This window comes from Cynocephalus volans, chromosome 7 (genome assembly GCF_027409185.1).
Source record: "Cynocephalus volans isolate mCynVol1 chromosome 7, mCynVol1.pri, whole genome shotgun sequence".
Taxonomy (NCBI): Eukaryota; Metazoa; Chordata; class Mammalia; order Dermoptera; family Cynocephalidae; genus Cynocephalus; species Cynocephalus volans.
The window spans coordinates 119942663-119966655 of NC_084466.1; the positions used below are offsets into that span (position 1 = coordinate 119942663).

Genomic DNA, 23993 nt, shown 5'->3' on the forward strand with positions numbered 1-23993 from the left:
CCTGGTCCTAGGAGCTTCCATTGCAGATGTCCGTGGAACCACCTGGCTGGGTGCGTTTGACAGTAACCAGTTTGACAACAGTGTCTGAATTTTTCCACAAAAATATACATCCCTGTTCTCCACTGGTCTTTCCACAACGTCTGAATGTCGTCAGAAGGTCCCGTTATCATCTATCTCTTAGGCCGCATTGACCCCAACAGTAAACATGCATATCAAAACTGCTTCTCACAAACATCATGTTAGCTGCCAAAACTGAGCACATATTCATTATCAAAGCAGAAACAGTTCTCCCTCTCTCCAAGTTTCATTTTCACCAAGATGGAACACAGCCAATTTCACTGGGCCTGAAAGGAATGAAAATTGCCTGGCGATACCTCTACTATATAAGCATATGCTTTTCTGAAAAGCCCTAGAACTCTGCGGACAAATGCCAGAGGAGCCTCCCAGCCTGGACCAAACCACAACAGAGCACCTGCTGCCTCAAAGCACCATGAGGTAAAGGCTTTCTCTGCTTTCCCAACCTTATTTCTGTGCACTTTGAAATTCCAAACCTGTCCTTATGGACCATTTCCTTCTCCTAGGGGAGCTGTCTCACTCACGGTTCTGACTCTGATAGGCACCCTCAAGCAGGTAATGGAGGAGAGTGTACTAGAGGGGCTATTTAAGAGGCTGTGGGCTAAGTTCAGGAAAATCAACAGCAGATGATACTAAATAGGAGCTGGGGGAGGGCTAACAATGGTGGTAACATGACACCCCTAGGCCTACCGGGGCAAGAGGAGAGAGTGGTCCCCAGACCTGCAGAGACCTCTACCTGTGGCTGTAGGGGAGGGGCTTCTCTAAAGGCTTTTGGTGAAAAACTCAACCACTGCCAAGTGAGCACGGTGGGAGCTTAGGCATTAACACCACCAGCCTCACCTCCTCCTGCACTCTGATTTCTGACTGTTGCCTTCCGGTGGGCTAAACCCAAAAGAAAGTGAAAACTCAGAGAGGTCCAGGTAATGAAGTCCATAAACTCAGCTTCCCCGAGCACAGAGCATAGTGAAGAAGGCAGGAAAGTTGATCCAAATAAGCAAGATGAAAATATATGCACAGAGGTGAGTTTTCTAACTGTCTTCTTACTGAGTTTGCTTTATAAGAGCAGCAGTGCTCTTAAGCGAAGGAAGAAGAAAGGGATCTTAATTCCAAAGGAGATGTCATTTCAGTAGCACTTTCTAATGCAGTGAGAATTATCCAAAGGGTACTTATTGAGTGTTCACGACAGAGGCTTGCGCCTAGAGGGGAGGCTGACATGGGGAGCAGTCAGGGAAAGAGCATTTAGATATTTTCAGGCTTTAAAATGGGAAGGAGAAGAAGCTATGTTCTAAAAGTCTTTTTTTCTGTTCTTACTGATACCAAGTCAAAGTTTTGGGATTACTGTGAAACTGAAATGGTGACTACTAAAAAATTTGCTTTTCACCGAATCAACTGTTCTCAAAGTGTGGTACCCTGACCCGCAGCATCAGCATCATCCGAAAACGTGTTAGCAATGCACATGCACAGGCCCCACCTTAGACCTGCCTACTCAGAAACATCAGAGTGGGGCCCATCCATCTGTGTGTTGTAAGTCTTCCAGGTGATCACGTTGCATGCTAAAGTTTGAAAAACCACTATACTAGATGTTAGAAGATGGGAAATCTTATTGCGGTTGTGAAGTGTTGGTTCTAAAAAATAGGTATTCCTTTCTTGCTGGTTTGGTTAGAACTGGTGAAATACAGAAAATATTTTCTACTGAAAAGCATTCTGACATGATACAGTTCTCCCACTGGATGTCCCATTGAGTGGGAGAGGAAGAGTTTTCAGTAAAAGGGGCCCCGCTTCTAGGATCTCTCCTCCAGTAAACACCTATACCTGTCTTGAGAAGAAATTGTAAGTGAGGGATTACAAAGGAGTTTACCCCAAGAGGATCCAGTCTCTCTTTTTAATATAATGGGCCCGTGGCCATACAATGATGTGAGCTTTGTCCACAGCTGTGGAGCTGACAGAAAGCAGGCTCACCCTCTCCCCAGCCTTGGCAGCTAGGCTACCCGAGAGGTTTTGCAATGGCCTGTGCCTGTGTTTCTAGAGTCCCCTGGTCGGGGTGGCCTAAGGGGGCTCTGGACTATTCCAGAATGAAGAAAACCCATGTTGAGATACTCCTGATCCCAGTGGTACAGAGACAGAGGAGCAGGGTGAGCTCTTCTTTCCATTTATGCGCGTTGATCAAAAATACAAGCAGCTGAAGGGAAGAGGATCTACACACAGGGAAGGCTACTTGTGGTTACAATTGCCCACCTGCCATATGCACAGAGGGGTTAAGTCACCACACACATACACATACTCGTAATTGGATAATAATACATACACTGCTAATGACAGCACTCTCTGTGTGCTTACTAGGTAACAGGAGGACTTTAGGTTCTTAGCATTCCTCTTTTAGAGAGTAAGGACACCTCTCTGATGGCATTCTATCTCATACTCTTCCCAGGACCAAGAGGAAAGAAAAGATGACGCATGTTGATGAACAACTACCTATAAGAAAGAACAATAATTCTCCTCTGGCAAGTTGGCAGGACAGCCCTGTAAGGCTGTTCCAAGTGTGCGCTGGAAGTTTTGCAATCTTGGTGAGGGCTCAAATCTGGAATATCACCTATCGATGCACCTATCAATGCAGGTCACCCTGGCCCTGATTAGATCACTCAGAAGGAGGGACTCTTTCTACTGACGGCTGGATCAGCAGCTGAGGTGCCTGAGATTATGCTACAAAGTTAGAAAGCCTGGAATGGATCATCCACAAATATTCTAGCAGCTCTAGAGCAATGGCAGTCTGTGCGGATGATTTTCCCTGGGCAGTGTCTGCTCTCATCATACCACGGACTGCAGTAGGCAAAGTGGAGCATTTGGGTCAGAAGCTCTTCCTGATTCCATCTCCTTTAGAAGTGGAGGCTATTTTCAGTGAGGAATACTGATTTTATTCACTCCTGATCTCACCCCATGTTCACAACCATCACATTCAAACCCGCACCCACATCCACACAGGCACGTGCACAAGTTTCATTAGACAATATTTCCGGACCACGGTTGGGTGGTAAAAAGAAAGGTTTCTGGAGCTCCTGACCTCAGCAGTCAACCAAGCAGTCCTGCCGTAAAGCAAGAACAAACTCAGTGTCAGGATGGCATCTTCCATAGACTCAGGCCTGCAGAGGATGGCTTGGGAGTGTATGCAGGGATGCACTCAAGAAAAATCCAAGATCTATGGGGAGTTTATGAGGTGGAGATGTTGACGGAAATGAGAGGACTCTATGGAGCCAGGAGCTGTATTCTCAGATTCAATAAATAGTAAGATACTCGGTAAGCCTGAGTATCCTCTACCTCACTTGACAGTTATTCATCTTTTGCGAATTTTCCCTTTCCCTTTATTTTCAAAAGGGAATGTTCTATAGTCTTTTTTGTGATGAGGTTATGGTTAAATATTTTGAGTCAGGATAATGGGATTTATATGAAACTTGCTTTGTGCTATACGTTGTCAAATATAGCATCAAAGGAAATTTATAAAGGTCCCCTCCGGAGTCTTTCTTGGGACTAAAGGGTAGAAAACATGTCAGGTATAAAATGTAAGACAATTAGTTGAGAACGCAGAGGCAAATATACTTACATAGGATGTGAGGGCCACTTTTTTTTCACTATTAGAGACAAATTTCTTTTGGCCCCCTTATGTTCTTAGAGGAAGACTAGAACTTCAGCTGCACTTTATAAAACAGTAAAATATTGGAAAGAAAACTTCTGGTCCCCTTCAAACTTACTATTCTGTCTTCTCCATGCGTAGCTGAGTGATCACTTCACTTTTTGAGATTTAGAGTAACTGCCCGCCACTAGGCTGCAACATTACGTGACATTAGGTTCAGTGAATTACAAAAGTGAGACTTGCCACTTCCTCACATAGACACATCTAGCCCCATGCAATGTTCACTCATCCCCCTACTTCTGTCCCCATGCAGTAAGTCTGCCATTGCGAGGTGGTTCCACCCATTTTTCAACCTCTCTGTTTGGGATTGGCTCAGTAATTTCATAGAGGTGAAGGAGGTAGGATGCCCTACCACATTTTCCAACCTAGCTCAAGCATTCATGAAATTCATCATTTGAAACCATATTTGGCTCTCAAATTTCACTCAGAACCCTGTCTGGGAGGAGAGAAAACGAAAATGTGTTTACGTGTTGGGAATAAGGGAAAGATGAGTAAGGAATTCACCCTTCTGTGAACCCTCTGTTCCGCATTTGTTCAGACAGCATTAGTGGTGTATTACAAAGCTGGGAGGGAGCAGGACAGAAGGGTTTTGCAGTGTTGAAGGTGGTGCTGAAATTATTTTGACATTAGCAGACAAAATCTCTTTTGAGTTGACTTGTAGACTTCCAATACCTACCTGCTGGCACCATGAAGGGTTCAGCATTTCCTCCGGGTATTTGTGTCAACCTGCAATCTCTCCTAATGGCATAAGCACAGGAGCCAGAGAGGCAAGAGCTAACAGAGGCAGGGACATTGGGACGGAGAATATTTGACTATTTGAAGTGCTGGCTTCATTTCCAGTAGACTGAATACTACTAAAAATAGAAATAATTGCTGTCTTCTTTTACTGTGAGGAATCTGATGGAAATCTCACTGAAGATAGCCTGGCTCAGTTGAGATGTCACTTTACATGGAAGTTGTTAATTGAAATCACAGCAACGCCTGATTTAGAAAACAGGGTCTTGGATGAGATTCTTCCTAGACACCAAGTACAGTGTGGGAATACACAACCTGCTGGCCTGTAAGAAGCACCAGAAAGGCCATAATCAGAAAGCCTTGGAGAGCTTGAAAGAAGCCGAAGACTTAATCCAGTGAGATCATGACAACCAATCAGACATGAGAAGTCTGGTGACCTGGGGCAACTATGCCTGGGTGTGCTACCACCTGGGAAGACTGGCAAGACCAGACTTAACTGGGCAAGGTGGAGAGCACTTGCGAGACGTTGGCAAGTCACTTCTGCTATTGAATAGAGTGTCCTGAGATGGACCATGAGGAAGGATGGGCTTTGCTGAAGTGGGGTAAAAGGAATTGCGAACAGGCCAAGGACTGCTTTGAAAAGGCTCTGGAAGCAGACCCTAAAAATGCTGAATTCAGCACTGGGTATGCAATTACTGCTCATCGATCGGATGGTTTTAACACATCAACTCTGCACCTTCTAAGACAGGCCGGCAGGCTAAATCCAGAAGATGCCTATATTGAGGTTCTCCTTGCACTGAAGCCTCAGGAAGTAGGACAAGAAGCTGAAGGAGAAGAGTTCATTAAAGAAGCTCTGACCGACAAGTCCTCACAGACTTATGTCTTTCAATATGCATCCACGTTTTACTGAAGAAAAGGCTCTCTAGATACAGCTCTTCAGTTTTTAAATACGGCCTTGTGGGCAACACCCACCTCTACTTTTGTGCATCACCAGATGGGGCTTTGCTACAAGGACAAGATGATCCAAATAAAGAAAGCTGCAAACAGGTAGTCTAGAGGGCAGGATAGAGAAGAAGTGGACAGATTGGTTCGATTAGCTATAAATGAATTTCAAAATACTTTGAAACTAAAAGCCTCATCTGAATCGGCTGATGCTGACCTTGCTGAAATGTATGCACAAATAGGCCACCACAGAGACGCTGAGGACACTTTTCAGAAATTGTTATACATGAAGATCACTGAGGATCACCTGCAACAAGTGATTCATTACTGATACGGCCGTTTCCAACAATTTCACATAAAGTCTGAAGATACAGCATTCACCTTTTACTTAAAAGGTCTAAAAATAGAAAAAATGCCCTATTACAGGGAGAAACTTCTCAATGCTTTAGAAAAATTGGCTATAAGACGTGTTCACTGGAATGTACGTGTTGTGGAAAGTCTCAGCCTCCTTGGGCTTGTCCACAAATTGAAAGGCGAAGTGAGTGAAGCCTTCACGTGCTATGAGAGGGATCTGACTCTGGCTGCTGACCTCAATTCTATGTTTTGAAACAGAGGTCACCATTACTCATTTAACATATTCATAACTAAATAGGTCATCAATCTTTCCCAATTGTTGCCTTCAAAAATCTGTAACATGGGGAAATACACAATAGTTTGACACAACACATACTCTGCTGCCTGACTGACTCCCCTCTTTCTTTCCCCTTCTATCCATGTGTCTATGACAGGAGCATCCTTTTTTCAACAACACATCCCTGCACTCATAGGCCAAGGTTGATTAATGCTGTTTGGGGCATCTCTCACCTGCTAGACCAACAAGAATTGTTTTCCGTGTGATCTTGAAAATGAAATGAATGGCTTCCATTCTCGGTCTAGAAGTCCCAAGCAGAAGAGACAAACAAGGAAGGCTTCTTTTTCATGTGCCCAGGGGCACTGACCTGCTACAAGATCTAAGAGCAAAGCAAATGAGCAAAGATGTGCGTTAGAAAGAAGGACGAGATTTCAGGAGTTTATTACAGCATTCCAGCCCGAGTTTCCATTTCCCAAGGCCCTTCCGCAGCCAAGATGGGCTGGTCAGTGAGTCAAGCCAATGACCTCCTTATAATAAATCCAACCTTTTGTTTGCATTTGTTCATCTTCTGGCAATCTCAAGAGATCTGTGTGCTCCAAACACATTGCTGGACGTTAATTCACACCTCAGGAAACTTAAAATGTGTTGGGGAAAGACAAAGTAAGAGAAAAAATCTCGTAGGGATACACAAGGTGAAAATGAAATAAATACTCTAGTGCAGTTTTTAAGTCCTTACTGGGTGGTGTGTGATTTAATCCCCTTTTGCTCCCTACCCCAAAATATTCAGTAACATCTGCTAAGATGACAAATTCTTTGAGTGTATTTCATTGGAGATGTAAATAAAAAGAGATGTATCTTTTATGTTTGGGTGGAAATTGAAAAATGCAGAACAATTTATGCAGCACTAGATGGCCTAAAGCAGAGGAAACTGTGGGAATATAAACCTACTGGATTAGTCTGTTTCTGTTGCTTCTAACAAAATACTTGGAAGTGGGTGATGTATAAGAAAACAAAATGTATTGCTGACACTTTCTGAGGCTGGGCCGTCCAAAGTCTGTCTCGTGGTGGTGACAGCAACCCAGGGGTCTCACATTGGAACATGGTGGAAGTAGAAAGAGCAACAGACTCTCCTCCTCTTTCAAAGCCCTCAGAACCATGCCCCTGATCATCATTTTTAATCCATTCACGACTGCACGGTCCTACAGTCCAATCATCTTTTCAAGGCTCCACCTTTCAATTACCATAATAGGATTCCCCACCCTCTACACAGTCACAGTGGTGGCTAAGTTTCTCATACATAAAACTTGGAGGACACAATTCAACCTTCAGGGACTTTGGGGATGACATAATCCAATCTACTACAACTACCAAGAATTTTTTAAGATACTGGAGAACAATTTACTCCTGCAGGCTATGGAATTGGAAGGTTGCCTTCTGTTACCTTGATCCCTGAAAATTAGGATTGGCCAATGCCGGGGGATTGGGCTCGGGGACTGGATGGGTCATTCAGATGACACTTAGGGAACACACAAGTCACAACCTTTTCAGTTTTGTTGATACTAAACAAAAAAACAGATTCATCAAATTTAACCAGAGGAAACTACTGAAATGGGAATACTTATATTGTCTTTTCCCTGTAAACATGGGACTCTTGGGCTCATCTGGCCCCTCTTTGAATTCCTGAGCTGTGATCGCTGTAGAGCCACTTGTAGGGGAGATTTGTGTTTGCTCCTGGAATAAATCTAAATGAGAAATCTGAGGACACATCTCTACTGATTAGAAAACACACAGACAATGTTGCTGTACTTATCACACTACATAACTCCCAGCTTTTTGGTTTGGCTCCGTTCTGTAGTAGTTTCTAAACAACTATTGCTCCTTAGCCACTGGCAGGTCTTGGCAAAAAGAAGTAATGGGAGATTTATAATCATCTTGGCTAAATTCATCACAAATATAATTCTCACCTAGTTGGTAAGTCGTCAGGAAATTAGGTTTCATTGCACTCATTAATTAACGCTGAAACATTTCCACTACTAAAATTTGTTTATCTAGCAACTGAGTCTACCTAAAATTGGAGGTGGGCGGGGAGGGGATGTGGGCCTGTGTATTTGGGTGAGCATAAGGCAAGTCCTAAAACAATCTATTTTAAACAACATCGAATCTCCCAGACCTGCAAGCAGAGGAGGTACTCGATAAACAATCATGGAATGGTTGACTGAGCATCTTGTAGTTGCTGCTCGTGTCACTGGCTCCTACACTCAGTATGGACCAGGGAAGAACAGAGGGAAATGGGAATGCATATAAAAGACATATCTATCTGCTTATCGTCAAAAGAAAAGAATGAAAAGATCATAAAATTCTGTAATGGGAATCTATGAAAAAGCAATAGAAGCTAGACTTCTCTGTATTGTTTTTGAAACCATGTAAATATTATACCTAATTATAAAACCAAATTCATATTCCAAAAAGCAATCTGCATCTGCATACTGAAATGCTTTATCAATTAATTGTGCTGATTGCTTTTTTTGTGCAACAACAAATAATATGATAAATTGATGGATGGATAGCGGAACGAATAGATGAATAGATACATGACAAAGGAAATATGTAAAGCGTTAGTTGTAGAATCTAGTTTTCACTGATAAATTCTCTCAACTCTGCTCCCTTTTACAATGTACATAAAATGTTTAGGTAAAAATGGCAAATGCAATTTCTAAAAAGTAAAGCAAAATGAGACAAACGAGACAAAGTATATGTGGGATACACAATAAAACCACACAGAGAGGAGGATGCCATGTGATTTTTAATACACTGCAATTTGACTCCACACCTTTAATAGGCTATATCTATGGACAAAACAGGGAAAAAATTGTAAAACTCTACTCAGCAAGTACTCTGGAGGTATTTTGTTGATATTATTATTCTGAGACCGTTTTTAGTGTATTATGAAATAAATCATATGGATAAGTTGGTATTACTGAGAAAGGAATGTTCAGTTTGGGAGGAAAGATACACAGCTGCAAGATTCACTAAGTATATTTCATATTACATCTTTAAAATACACACATAGGCCCAATGTCATTTTCCTGGTTTCAGTATTGTACTACAGATATATGTCACTTTTGGGGGAAGTTGGGTGAAAGGAACACAGGACCGACCCTTCCTCCAACTTCTTGTGAGTCTATAATTGTTTCAAAATAAGCCTGAAATGGAAACAGTGAAATGATGAAAATTCCATTAGTACTTGAATATATTGCAGTAAGTCACATTGTGGGTTAGTTAAAGTGGGCTGTGTGGTCCCTCGAAGACCCATGAGCAGATATGAAAATCATTGGACCATTCACAACAAAGGACTTTGGTGTCTGGGTCCTTTCTTCATGGTTTTGATAGGAAGTACTTTATGAATAATCTCAAAAGCCAAGAGCTTGGATTTCATAGAGTGGTCAAAACAGTGACAATTACGTTTTTAAAAAAACAGGCAGTAACTAAGAGTATCTTTGTGATCGAATAAATTGAGGAGAGTATATAATATGTAATTAGCAGAGATACTTGAACTGTTCAATGCTAAATTATAAATTATGAATAGACATATCTGTAAACCTGAGTTTTATGACAAACTGAAAAGACTAAGGGAATTCAAAGATTCAGGAAAGTGTAAATGGATTGATGGCTTCAGTTAAGCCTTTGTTTTTTATGGTCCTAGCATGAAAGCATCCTGTACATCTCTCATGATCACTACGATGCTTTCATTGAACTGTGATTACTGAAACACGTACAGTAGCGACTTCTGCAGGACATGCTAGTGGAAAAGATGCCTGAGAAGACAGAGAAGCCCAACTGTGGAATGTAGCACCACCTACAGTTGAATTTGTTTCTAATGAGAAACCAGCTTTCCACTATGCAACCAGGTCACTACATCCTATTCTAAAGTCTTTAGCAAGCTGATAAAAAAAATCGAGACTACAAGTGATAGATAGAGAACTCTTTTTGGGTATTCATTCCTTAATAAGTTGTCATGGGATATTGAAGACAGTTCAGCAGAAATAGCTCAGCATCTGTCCATGCTCTTATTATCAACACCAAAAATACTCAAAATCACATTCTTTATCCATGCCATCCTGTGGATCAAGAAGAGACTGAGTTTATTGTCCACGATGTAGGGAGAGTAACAAAAGAATAAACATACTGAATGTGAAACTCCAAGAAAGGGAAGCGGGTCCAGGGATTGAGTCCCAAATCACTCAGCCAGAGAATTTCACACACGCAATAGACAGCAGGGATGGTTCTCAGTCCAGACATACTGCAAAAGCACCTGAGATGTCTTTTCATTATTGAGATCAGGGGCCCATTCCTAGAGATATATTAGTTGCTCTTGCATAAGGCCCACTTAGCATTATTTTTAAAATGTCCCTAGATGATTTTTATGTGCAGTGAGGATTATCTATTCCAAATCACTGAGATTTGAGATGAAGTTGAAATGTGATCAGAATGTGGAGGTCCATGCTGGAGCAATAGAGGGTGCTCTATTCCAAACCATAGCACCTTGCTTTTTCCTCCCGCCAAAGTGATCAGGGGTTACAAGACTTTCTTGGGATTTGGTCTCTTTTCTTCTTTCCTAAACCAGGTTGACTTGTTTATTTCTGTCAAGCTGAAACCATAAGTAAGGAGCAGAATCTCCATGACTTAATCAGGATTAGGTATTTATATTTTATAGTCAATTCCTTCTCTATGCAGGAAGCTAACTGAAATTAGACCTACCTCTCTCAATTCTCCCATTTTTATGCAGTCATCCAGAATCCAGACACCAACCTCCAAGACTGGCAACAATGGGCTAATGCTCTTTTAAGGCTATGAGGCAGATCTGGCTCCAAATGCTGGCCAGACATTGGGTTTCAGTAGCAGTAGAAATACCTATGGTTTCAGCGCCACAGTCATTGGTAATCTAGTTTTCTACCACTCGGTACTTACCAGGAAACCCCATAAAACACCTCAGTCGTGGTCTTTGCCTCTTGACCCTTGTCAGTACAGCAGTGGACAAAAGGTAACTCCACAACTTTTCATCTTTTATCTCTAATTCCCTATTTCTCTCAGACTAAATGCTTGATATTCTTCTAAGTTTGTGAGTAAGCTTTCTCTCTATTTTACTTATTTTCAGGACACACAGCAAAACATGGTAAATAATGATATACAAATATATATATACACTTTCCGGATTTAGCTTTCCAGACAAGCAAGTCTGATTACCTCCTCCCAATAGGGGCTTTCCCATGATTAAATTGACTGTGGCTGGGGGTAAGTTTGCATTGTGTAAGATGCTGAAGAATCATCACCACATGTACCAGGAGACTGAGGCTATTTGCAGCAAAACGTGCAGAGAAGTAGAAACTCAGTAGGCACCAGTAATAAGAACCAAACCTACACTCACGAGCCCAGCACAGCTTTACTTTTAATCTCTTACTGCAAACACAGAACATTGCATGAGCCAGGTTAAGGGAGGCTTAGCCAAGCTGACATGGCACCAAGAAGAATGAGCATAGCTAGGATAATCTTGCACAGCTACGAGAATCATTTCTGATGAAACAGTACACCTTAGATGGCAAGAATAGAGACTGTTGAAAATTAAAAAGATTTTTTTTCATTAGGCCTAACTTGTTTCATTTTGAAAACTCAAGATGCTACCGCAGACATTTTCACTGTTCCTATGAATTGGGAAGAGGTTAAAGGCGCTTTCTGCCATTGCCCATTCTCGAGAAGGATATGCAAAGGCATAGAATAATTAGTAAGACACGACCTCGCAGTGAATGGCAGCAAATTTAGATTAAGAATCCCATTCGGAGACTTCAAAATTTTATACCATCAAATGAACAATCCCTGTGGGGAGGAGGCTATGAAATTTGCAAGTTCACACAGTCAATTTTTACAGGTCTCCCTACTCTAGCTTCAGGGGACTCTGTACTAACTAGCATCTCCTAGCTCCCAAGTTTCTACAAGGCCAGGAAAGAGAAATTAGCACAAGAAGAAAACCGATTTCACCAGCCTCCTCTCAACTAGTTTCCAAAACAAAACAAGGAAAGCAATCACTGTTTTAAGTTTCTTTTTCCTCAAGCAGGAACTCTGCCAGTTAGTTTCACTTTCCGATTTCAGTTTCCACCTTGGCTTCCAACTTCTAATTGGACAGACACAACCATAGCTAATATCATCACTTGCTCTTTAGCTCCCTTGCGTAGCCCTATCCTGGAGCTGAAACTCATCTGAAAATCCACTAGGCAGACTGGCCAGATCTCAGAGGAGCCCATCTGGCTAAACAAAACACTACAGAACTGCTGCCTAATTTACAGCAACTATGAGGTAAGGGTTTCTCTGCTTCTCTGCCATTATGTCTAAAGTTTTGGAAAAAATGTTAATTAAATACTATCGCAACGGGTTTGGTCCCAGTAAGGTCAAATTTCCTAAGTTTTCTATGTGAGTATCTGCTTATGGACTGAATGTGTGTGTGTGCATGCGCGTGCACATTGAAACACACATAAAATGTTTTATAAATGCAGGCATTTTTATTTTTGTTAGCATCAGCCTGAGGAAGCTCACCTCATGCTACAGCCCAAAGAAGAGAAGGAAAATGGGAAAAGAGTCTTGCAGGAAGGGAGAAAATGATCCCAAACTTGGTTATTCTTTACCCCCAGATTCACTTCTGTTTGATCCGAAGAAGCAATGAACAGCTTGTCTGGGTAGAGACAGGGCTTTCTGTTGACTCCTCACCAGGGAGACTAAGCAGGACCCACAGGGCCCTGTAAGCCACAGTCAGGGGCTTCTCAGATGTCCTGGGGGAAATATTGTGGGGCGGTAGTAGGAGAAGCTCACAGCCTTCCTCTGTAGGCGTCTGGTCTCACTTTCTGTGTTGCTGGGCTCCTGTGTCAGGCCTTCTCAGTCTGACTGGATTTGAAGTTAGCAGACGACCCCTTCTCTGGGGAATCCAGGCTGTCAGCAGATCCTTGACCTCCTCCTTCCCGTGGGTCTTGGCTGAAGTTCTATGCTTGGGAACATCCACATTTTCCTTACTTAAGGGGTTTAATGTGGGAATTTCTATATTGTTCTCTCTGAAACTTCCTTCAAATAATCCCTAATATCAGCAAATTATAAAAACTATTAATTAATATTGACTTGAAAATTTTTCCTCAGTGCTCCAGTGGGCAAAATTTTGAAGGGGCAAAAGTTCTAGACACTACACAATTACAGGCCTGTAATCAACCCTCCTGTAGAAACAGGTAGAGTTGTCACTGATAATTAAAGTAATAACAACAACAACAAATGTTATAGAAGTAGCTATCACTTCCGGAATACTTGCTAAGTGCCAGCCTGGCTTCTAGAAGTAGTATGCAAATTATTACATTTAATTCTCAAAAGAAACCTATGGAACAGGGACTCTTGTATTATCCTGATTTTGCAATAAGGAGTTTTAGATTAAAAAATGTTAAGATCACACAGACAATAAGTGGTAGAGACGAGATATGAACCAGAGTGTCTAAATTCAATGATAGTTTATGAAACCTTAAACCAATGTTTCCCAAAGGGTGGCAGAGGGGGTTTATGAAATCATTTCAGATTGCATACTAATTAGCTTCTATGTTTATTTCAACATGCACTAGGAACAATATTCTATTCAGGTTAGGGATATGATTTTTTATCGTGATAAAATTTACCATTTTAACTATCTTAAAGTAGGCAGTTTAGTGGGATTTAGGATTTTCACAATGTTGTTCAACCATCACCACTATCTAGTTCAAGAATATTTTTACCACTATGAAGAGAAACCCCACACCCATCAAGCAGTGACTCCCTACTCTCTCTTCTCCCCGGGCCCCAGCAACCATTCATCTGCTTTCTGCCTCTACATGTTTACCTGTTTTGGAGATTTCATGTCACTGGAAACATACAGTATGTGACTTAGTGAATTCTAATGATTTTATGTTGCCTCAGCATCTATTTTGAATCTAGGTTTAACATTGTCACACCAGAAGCAAGGCTTAGTCAACCATGACACAGTGTCTAGTTCTCTTCCCCCTCCTCCCAGTTCCTCAATGTAGTTGATCCAGATACCACCATCTCCTGGTTGACCACCTTCCTATGAGATAGCTAGATATGACTACGTGACTTGCCCCACTGACCCCCACACCCTGCATGGACTGGGCAGATATGCTGTAGTGACCCACTTGCTATAAACCCACCAACTAGAACTGTTCACAGAAAACCCACTAATGTAGTGCCCTGGAACCCAAGAAAGGCTTGGTCCCACAGCATCCTCTTTTTCTCTTGCTCCCCACTTGTTGATTGAGCGTGTGGTTTAGTCCATTTTTGTAGCTATAACAGAAATACCTGAGACTGCGTGATTCATAAGGAAAAGAGATTTATTTGGCTAACGATTCTGGGACAGCTGCATCTGGCACGGGCCTCAGGCTGCTTCTGTTCATGGCGGAAAGTGGCAGGCAGCTGGCGGGAGCAAGCAGATCACATGACGAGAGGAAGCAAGAGAGAGAGAGAGAGAGAGAGAGAGGAGGTGCCAGGGTCTTTTTAAGGAATGAGCTCTCACAGGAACTGATAGAGCGAGAACTCACTCATTAATCCCCCCTCCCCCAGGGAGAGCATTAATCCATTCATGAGGGATCTGCCCCCATGACTCCATCAGTTTCCAGCACTGCCACATGGGGGATCAAATTTCCACATGAGTTTTGGAGGGGACAACACATCCAAACTCCATCAGCATGTGTTTCCCCAACAGCTTTCTCTTTCCCATTGGCCCTGGAAGGGATGCTGCCCTCTTCTCTTTGGGGTCTATAAGTCATAAACTGCCCGTGTTATTTCATGTGTGTTTTCAGTTGCTTCCTCTGTGTCTCATATGACCAGTACACACCCAAATCTAACTTCTGTCCAGGTCAGGGCTCTCCTAGAAAGTGGCTATCTTGGTAGGAATAAACTAAACACAGGGCAGACAAGAGCCACAAGGGCATTCACCAGAATAAATAAGTTTCCTAAGAGAGACACACCTGGTAATGGGTCAGACAGACCCTTAGGCATTAGCCATCCACCAGGATAAAGAAGTATCCAATGGAAGGCACAATGTAAATATCCATGATCACCTCCCCTGGAGCCCCACGAGAGCAGGTCTAGAGTTTGTAGCCACTTTCATGACAGTGATCTTTAGACCAAATGAAGAAAACCAAAAACAAAACAGAGAGAGAGAGAGAACTATGACAGTGGCCTTTTGTGTCTGGTTTCTTTCATTTAGCATAATGCTGTCAAGATTAATCCATGTTGTAGCATGTATCAGAACTCCATACACTTCATGGCTGAAGAATATGCTGTCTTATGAATATACGACATGTTGTTTGTCCTTCATCAGTTGATGAAAATTGGAGTTGTTTCCACCTTTTGGCTATTGTGAATAGTGCAACAATGAACATCTGTGTACAAGTTTTTGTTTAAACAGCTGTTTTAAATTATTTTGAGTATATACCCAGCTGTGCGGTACACCCAGAAATATATACCCAGCAGTGGGTCATATGGTAGTTTTCCATTTAACTTGCAAAGGGACCTCCAAACTGTTTTCCACAGCAGTTGCACCGTTTTACATTCCCACCAGCAATGTATTAGGATTCCAATTTCTCCATACCCTTGCCGACACTTGTTCACTTGTTCTTTTCCTTTTTTTACTTGTTGCTATAGCCGACTTAGTGGGAGAGAAATGGTACCTCATCATGGTTTGATTTGCATTCTTCTGACCACTAATGATGTTGAACTTATTTTTATGTGTTTGTTGGTCCTCCCTGACTCTTCTTCTTTGGAGAAAGGAATACTCAATTTGTTTGCCCATTTTTTTAACTGGGTTGCTTGTCTTTTTGTTGTTGAGCTATAAGGTGCTTACGTACATTTCTCAATACTTGTATATCACAAACAAACATAGACCTAAGGGCTCGGGTCTTTCCGCAATAAAAAATAATGTTTTGGATGTGTCTCTGCAGCTCACTTTTCTCAATTAAGTATATATTATGAAAGTCCTTCAAACTCTTACTGGTTTGGATCTAATTCATGCAGTCCACTAGCTGCATAGAATTCTGTGGTGCTGATATAGCAAAATTTGTTTAACTATTCCCTATTGATATTTCCATTTTGTTGCTAATGAATACAATGTTGTAATGAACATTCTTGAACATACATCCTTAAGTCCTGGTGTTTTTAATCTGGGAAATACAAAGGTACTTCAAAAAGCTTTTGGAAAAATAAAATTAAAAGATAACACAAATTTTTCTATGAAATTTTTGAAGATCCCTCACAGATTCTAAGAAGTGGAATTACTTTGTTGAATAAAACGTGTACTTTAATGACTATTATCAGATTGATCTTCATAAAAGCCATAACGATTCATGGTTGCAGAATTTGTATCCTCATCCATTTAAACAGTTGCCAATCTGAGTGGAATAAAGTCATAAACCACTGTTTCTTTAAATTGCATTTCCCGAGTGGCTAGGGACTTAGAGCATCTTTTTTCATATTTACTGGCTATTTGTATTTGCTCTCCCACAAATTACCTATTCATATAGATTTCTGTTGTTCTGTTGAACCATTACTGATCTGCAAAATTTTCAGAATCAGAACCTTCTCCATCTCTATTACACATATTTCCCACATTCTTTTTATTTTTCTATTCACCTTATTTAGAGCACCCTTCACATAAATATGTTTCAAAATGTTTTATTAAGGTAAAATATGCATAATATAAATTTATCATATTAACCTTTTTTTTGTGCAATTCTATCACATTCAGAACACTCACTTTATCGTGTAATGATCATCACCATACACCTCCACAACTTTTTCATTTTCTCAAATAGAAACTCTGTACCCACTGAACACTAACACCTGATTCCCATCTCCCCGACAGCCCCTAGTAATCACCTTTAAACTTTCTGTCTCTATGACTTTGACTACTCTAGGTACCTCTTATCAATGGAATCATACAGTATCAGTCCTTTTGTGACTGGCTTATTTCCCTTAGCATATTGTCTTTGAGCTTTGTCCATGTTGTAGCATGTGTCAAAATATCCTTTATTTTTAAGGCTGAATAATATTCGATTGTATATATATACCACATTTTGTTTATCCATTCATCCATTGATGAACATTTGGGTTGCTTCCATCTTTTGGCTCTTCTGAATAATGCTGATATGAACATGGATATATAAGTGTCTGTTTGAGTTCCTGCTTTCACTTCTTTAGGGTATGTACTAACTCCCAAAAGTAGAATTGCTAGATCACGTGGTAATTCTAAGGTTAATTTGTTGAGGAATTTTCATAGCATTTTCTACAGCAGCTGTCCCATTTTACATTCAAACCCACAGTGCACAACAATGCCAATTTCTCCACATCCTCGCCAATACTTAGTTTCTGTCATTTTTTTAAATAGCCATCCTAATGGGCATGAAGTGGCATAACACTGTTGTCTAGAATTGTATTTCCCTAATGATTAGTGATGTTCAGCATTCTTTGATGTGCTTATTGGTCATTTGTGTATCTATTCAAGTCCTTGGCCCATTTTTAAATCAGATGTTTGGATTTTTGTTGCTGAGTTGTAGGAATTCTTTATATATTCTGGATATTAATCCCTTATCAGATACATGATTTGCAAATATTTTCTCTCTTTCTGTGAGTTGTCTTATCATTCTGTTGATAATCTCCTTTGACGCACCAAAGTTTTTAATTTTGTTGAAGTCCAACTTATCTATTTTTACAGTTGTTGCCTGTGATTTTGGTATGGTATGCAAGAAAACATTGCCAAATCCAATGTCATAAAGATTTTCTCTTATGTTTTCTTCTATAAATTTATAGTTTTCGGTCTTACATTTAGGCCTTTGATCCATTTTGTGTTCATGATTGTGTACAGTGTAAGGTAATGGTCTAACTTCATCTTTGTGCATCTGGATATCCAGGTTCCTCACACCATTTGTTGAAAAGACTGTCCTTTCTCCATTAAATAGTCTTGGCACTCTTGTCAAAAATCATTTCACCATTGTTATGAACTAAATTATGTCTCCCTGACCCCAAATTCAGATGTTGAAGCCTTAACTCCCAACATGATTGTATTTGGAGAGAGGGCCTAAAAGAAGATAATAAAGGCCAAGTGAAGTCATAAGGGTGGAACCTTAATGGGTGGAGCCTTAAGAGGTGGAGCCTATCGGGCTGGTGTCCTTGTAAGAATAAAAAGAGACACCAGAGATCTCTCCATGTCTCAAACAGAGACTTATATACCTATGTTCATATTAGCATTATTCACAATAGCCAAAAGATAGAAGCAACTTAAGTGTCCATCAATGGATAAAAAAAACAAAATGAAAATGTGATATATATTTCCCAATTTTGATATTATACTATAGTTGTATAAGATATTATATGTGTTTGTGTGTGTGTGTGTGCATGTGTGTACGTATGCATATTATTCAGCCTTAAAAAGAAAGGACATTCTGACACATGCTACAACATGGATAAACCTTGAAGACATTACGCTAGGTGAAATAAGCCAGCCACAAAAGGACAAGGAAAGGCCATGTGAGGATGCTGCAAGAAGGTGGCCACCTGCAAGCCGGGGAGAGGGTCCTCACCAGGAATCAAATTGGCCATCACCTTGATCTGGGACCTCTATCTTCCAGAACTGTGAGAAAATTAATTTCTGTTGCTTAAGTCTACGGTATTTTACGGCAGCCTGAGCTCACTAATACAACCATATGTGTGAGGGTTTATTTCTGGGCTCTTCTATTCTATTCCATCGGTCTCTGTGTCTGTCTTTGTGCCAGTACCACAGTGTTGTCATTACTGTAGCTTCGTCGAAGTTTTGGAATAAAGACATGTGAGACATCCAACTTTGTTCTTCTTTTCCAAGATGTTTCAGCTATTTGGGAATCCTTAGATTCTACGTGAATTTTAGGATGAATTTTTTTATTTCTGCACAAAAGTAATTTTGATAAGGATTGGATTAAATCTATAGATCACCTTGGGTAGTACTGACATCTTAACAATATTAAGTCTTCCAAACCATGAACACAGGATGTCTTTCCATTTATTTGTGTCTTCTTTAATTTCTTTCAGCAATGTTTTGTACTATTTCATGTACAAGTCTTTTGCCTCTTTGGTTAGATTTATTCCTAAATATTTTATTCTTTTTGATGCTATTGTAAATGGTATTGTTTTCTTAGTTTCCTTTTTGGATTGTTTATCATTAGTGTATAGAAACACAACTAATTGTTACATGTTAATTTTGAGTCATGCAACTTTGCTGAATTTACTTATCAAAATTCTAACAGTTTTTGTGTGGAATCTTTAGGGTTTTCTACACATAATAAGATCATGTCATTTGTGAATGGAGATCATTTAACTTATTCCTTTCAGTGTGGATATCTTTTATTTCTCTTTCTTATCTAATTGTTCTGACTAGGATTTCCAGTGGTGAGAGTGGGCATACTTACCTTGTTCTTAATCTTTGAAGAAAAGCTTTCAGTCTTTCACAATGAGTGTGATGCTAGCTAAATGTAAACATATGTGTGTTATTTGTATATGACCCGCATCGTGTAGAGGTAGTTTCCTTCTATTGCTAGTCTGTTGATTGTTTTATAAATAAAAAGTATTGAATTTGGTCAGATATTTTTTCTGTATCAATTGAAATGATCATGAGATTTTTCTCCCTTCTTTCTGTTCATGTGGTATATTACATTAGTTGATTTTCATGTATTGAACTCTCCTTTTGTTTGACATTCTCCATTTATATGACATTCTTGAAATGACAAAATTACAGAGATGAAAAACGAATTAGTGTTTTCCAAGGACTAGGGATGTTTGCGGGGTGCCGGTGAGGAGGTGACAGGTATAATTATAAAGGAATAGCATGAGGAAGATGTGGTGGTGGTAGAGTAGTTCTCTATATCGATGGAGGTGATGGTTCCATAGGTACACTCATGTGAACAAATTACATAGAATTATATACACATTGTTGTACCAATGTCAATTTCCTAATTTTGATATTGTACTATAGTTATGTAAGATATAATCATAGGGAGAAAATGGATGAAGGATACACTGGATCTTTGTATTGTCTTTGCAAATTTCTATGAATCTATAATTATTTCCAAATAACAAGTGAGAAAAAAAAAAACTTTGTTCAAATCTTTCTTAGGTGGTCTTAATTTATTGCATATAAGCAGAAGAGGGTCTTCAAGTCAACAATGCTTCCTAAGGCTCTGCATTTTTAACTGGTCTCAGCCTATTTATATAAATAGTAAAATAGAAAACTCTTATGTAGCACATAACATGCTCTAACTGCTTTATCTATATGGGTTAATTAATCCTCTCCAAGCCCAGTGTGATAAGTACTATTGTCATCTCCATTTTATAAATGGGACTCTGAAGCACAGCATGGTGATTTGACTAGAAAGTGCCAGAGTCAGAGAATGGGGCCAAGCAAACTGCAATCACAGTCCATGCGTATCTTAAAATCCAGGTAATGTAAAGAAACTAAAACAAAGTGTGTTCCTTTCAAGAATAAAAACGAAAGTACAAGGGGTTTTATCTGGCTTTTTCTTTTGGCTGTCCTTCATCTAACAAATAAAAACTGCTTTTGCATTTACAGTAAGAATGCTGATGATCATCAGGTCGAAGATAGGCTGAAGGAACTGAGATGTCACTTTACCTGGGGGCTGCTAATTGAAGAGAGTGCAATACCTGATTTAGAAAACAGGGTCTTGGAAGAGATTGAGTTCCTAGACACCAAGTACAATGTGGGAATACACAACATGCTGGCCTATGTGAAGCACCTGAAAGGCCAGAATGAGAAAGCCTTGGAGAGCTTGAAAGAAGCTGAAGAATTAATCCAGCGAGATCATGCCAACCAATCGGACATGAGAAGTCTGGTGACCTGGGCCAACTATGCCTGGGTGTGCTACCACCTGGGAAGACTGGCAGGAGCCCAGACTTACCTGGATAAGGTGGAGAGCACTTGCGAGAAGTTGGCAAGTCCTTTCCGCTATAGAATGGAGTGTCCTGAGATGGACTGTGAGGAAGGATGGGCCTTGCTGAAGTGTGGAGGACAGAATTACGAACGGGCCAAGGCCTGCTTTGAAAAAGCCCTGGAAGCAGACCCTGAAAACGCTGAATTCAGCACCGGGTATGCAATTGCCACTTATCGCCTAGATGGCTTTAACACAGCAATAAAAGGCACGGAGGGGTGTTCTTTGCACCCCCTAAGGCAGGCCATCAGGCTAAGTCCAGAAGATGCATATATTAAGGTTCTCCTTGCACTGAAGCTTCAGGAAGTAGGACAAGAAGCTGAAGGAGTAAAGTACATTGAAGAAGCTCTGACCAACAAGTCCTCACAGACTTATGTCTTTCGATATGCAGCCAAGTTTTACCGAAAAAAAGGCTCTCTGGATAAAGCTCTTCAGCTCTTAAAAACAGCCTTGCAGGCAACACCCGACTCCGTCTACCTGCATCACCAGATAGGGTGTTGCTACAGAGAACAAATGATCGAAATGAAGGAAGCTACAAAGTTGCCACGTAGCAGAGAGGATGAAGAAAATGCAGACAGAATGATGAGATTAGCCATATTTCATTTTGAACATGCTATACAGAAAAAGCCCACATTTACAATAGCGTATATGGATTTAGCCAACATGTATACAGAGCAGGGTGAACAGCAAAAGGTTGAGGACACGTACCGGAAAGCACTCACCCTGCATGATGGTAATAAGAGCCTATTGCAGGAGGTCCATTATCGTTACGGCTACTTTCTGCAATGTCACAAGCAATCTGACAATGAGGCAATTACCTACTATTTAAAAGCACTATACATAGAACCACAGTCAAATGCTAGACAAAAAATTCTCCGTGCTTTAGAGAAGTCGGTTAACAGAGTTCATCAGAATAAATCTGATGTGGAGAGTTTAAATCTCCTTGCGCTCGTGCACAGATTGAAAGAGGGAAGAGAGTGAAGCTCTGATGTCCTAGGAGAGACCCTGCACCTGGATGCTGGCCTGAGGCCTGTCTTTAGAAATATTAAATGTTAACATATCTAAATCTACCATCATACAGATCTTTCCTCATTAGTGTCTTCAAGAAGGTATGACAGGATAGATCACAAAAGAGTTGGGTGGCACATAGCACAGTCGCCTCAACTCCCCTTTTTGGCTAATGTACAGCATCCTTCTGAAGGGGAGAAAAACACAAATAATTTCTTTTCTCAACCTTCATAAATTCTTAGCTGGGACACCTCTCTAACAAAACAGATTTCTAACAAGAGAAAAGAAGAATTTTTAATTTTAATGCATGTTTTAACCATAAGGCAGGAGAGGCTCAGTTCAAAAGTCTCTCTCTCTCATGCCAGTGGCTTGGAACTCTGTCTTAGTATTAACAAACAGCCATAGCTCTTAGAAGTGACACTAAACACACACACACAGGAGTTTTGGGCTTCCAAAAGGCAGGAAAATGGGGCAAAATACGTTACATGAGAAGAGTAAAGTTTGCTCACAGATTTTCCTAGACCAGCTGGCACCAGACTCTGAGCTGATAAGAGCTCAGCCTTATGAGAATAATATGTGTGCTGAGCCGTGTTCTTTTTAGCCCATCTAAGTTAGGATGCTAGCTGCAGTTGCAACCCTCTGAACTCCCTTTGGTGGACAACTCCTCCTGAAGTCCCATGTGCTTGGGAGAAATCTGAAAAATACCCATATGCTTTGAGACATCAGGCTATGCATTATCTTACACCTAGCGTGGGCGAGGAAATTCTCTCTAAAATGTATACAGATGCTTCCAGGTGAATTAAAACTTTATTTGAAAAAATAAACTGAGAATCATTGGATTGAGAATCATCAGTCTAGACAAAGCCTCTTATTTAACCCTTGAAGAACTGAGGCTCATGTACATCAATGGTCTTATTAACATCACCCGGTTAGTATGTCAGTTACAGAACTTATCCTGGAATCTGGTTCAAGTAGGAACCTGTTCAGCGAGAATACATTTCCTTGTCCAGTTTCCATTGTTTTTTCGTACTAATAAACTTATACACATTTGGTCAGCTGTTTTTTTCCTCCTGAAGGCTGCTTTATCCTGTGTGTCATGGGTCTGTATTACTAAAGGACATATATTGAAACTAACGCAATGTTGCCCCTTATTGCCCAATTCTAGAAGGGCAGGTGAGGCCCACTGGGGGGCACCACTAAGGATGCCTGAGGGAGATTCTGGATGAACTGGGACTAAGGATGTTTGCTAAACGAGAGACTAAAGGCAGCACCTAATCTCACCTGCTAAGCAACTGATTTAGGAACTCGACACAAGGCTTTTCTACGTCCAAAGGAACCGTTGTAGCTCAAGGGAATTTCTTGAACCTTCCAACATGTTTGGACAAATGCGTATGCTGGGAGAGTATGGTGCTACTGTACAATATTTTATAGTGGTAGGTGTAGAGGCTCTTTAAACACATATATATGCACCAGCACAGGTACCTGATCAGCCAACTCATACACAGGAAAAGGGTATAATCAAGCTCCATACCTCAGGCTCTCTGAGTCTAATCTGTCCTCAGGTGGTCCCTGGAAAAGTAAGGGGCTAGATCTCACCTACAGGGCAGTCAATAACTGACGACCTTCACAGATGCAACTGACAAGACACCTAAAACAAATTCATTCTTGATAAGACAGTAAAGATGCATAGCACATTCTGGGGCCCCTATCGCATAAAACGTCTGGTTTCCAGAGTACCAATTTTGTAGTCAGCTGGCAATTTCATAGTCAAACATTCCCTCTCATTGGCTTTTGCAGAATTATCATGACTTGATATATAAGAACAGTTTGGTGGTCCTGCGCCTGAGCCTTCCCCATAGGGTGTGCATCCAGCACT

General features: G+C 40.7%; 1 protein-coding gene and 1 pseudogene across 1 annotated transcript; both read left to right on the plus strand.

Annotated features, from left to right (window-relative positions):
* Nucleotides 1-427: 427 nt before the first annotated feature.
* On the plus strand, nt 428-6044 carry LOC134381753 (interferon-induced protein with tetratricopeptide repeats 1B-like; annotated as a pseudogene).
* A 6301-nt stretch (nt 6045-12345) lies between these two features.
* Nucleotides 12346-23150, plus strand: LOC134382532 (interferon-induced protein with tetratricopeptide repeats 1-like). Its single transcript, XM_063103144.1, has 2 exons — nt 12346-12416; nt 20734-23150. Exons 1-2 carry the CDS (start codon nt 12412-12414, stop codon nt 22088-22090), a joined length of 1362 nt encoding a protein of 453 aa, XP_062959214.1. The 5' UTR covers nt 12346-12411; the 3' UTR covers nt 22091-23150.
* Nucleotides 23151-23993: the final 843 nt, after the last annotated feature.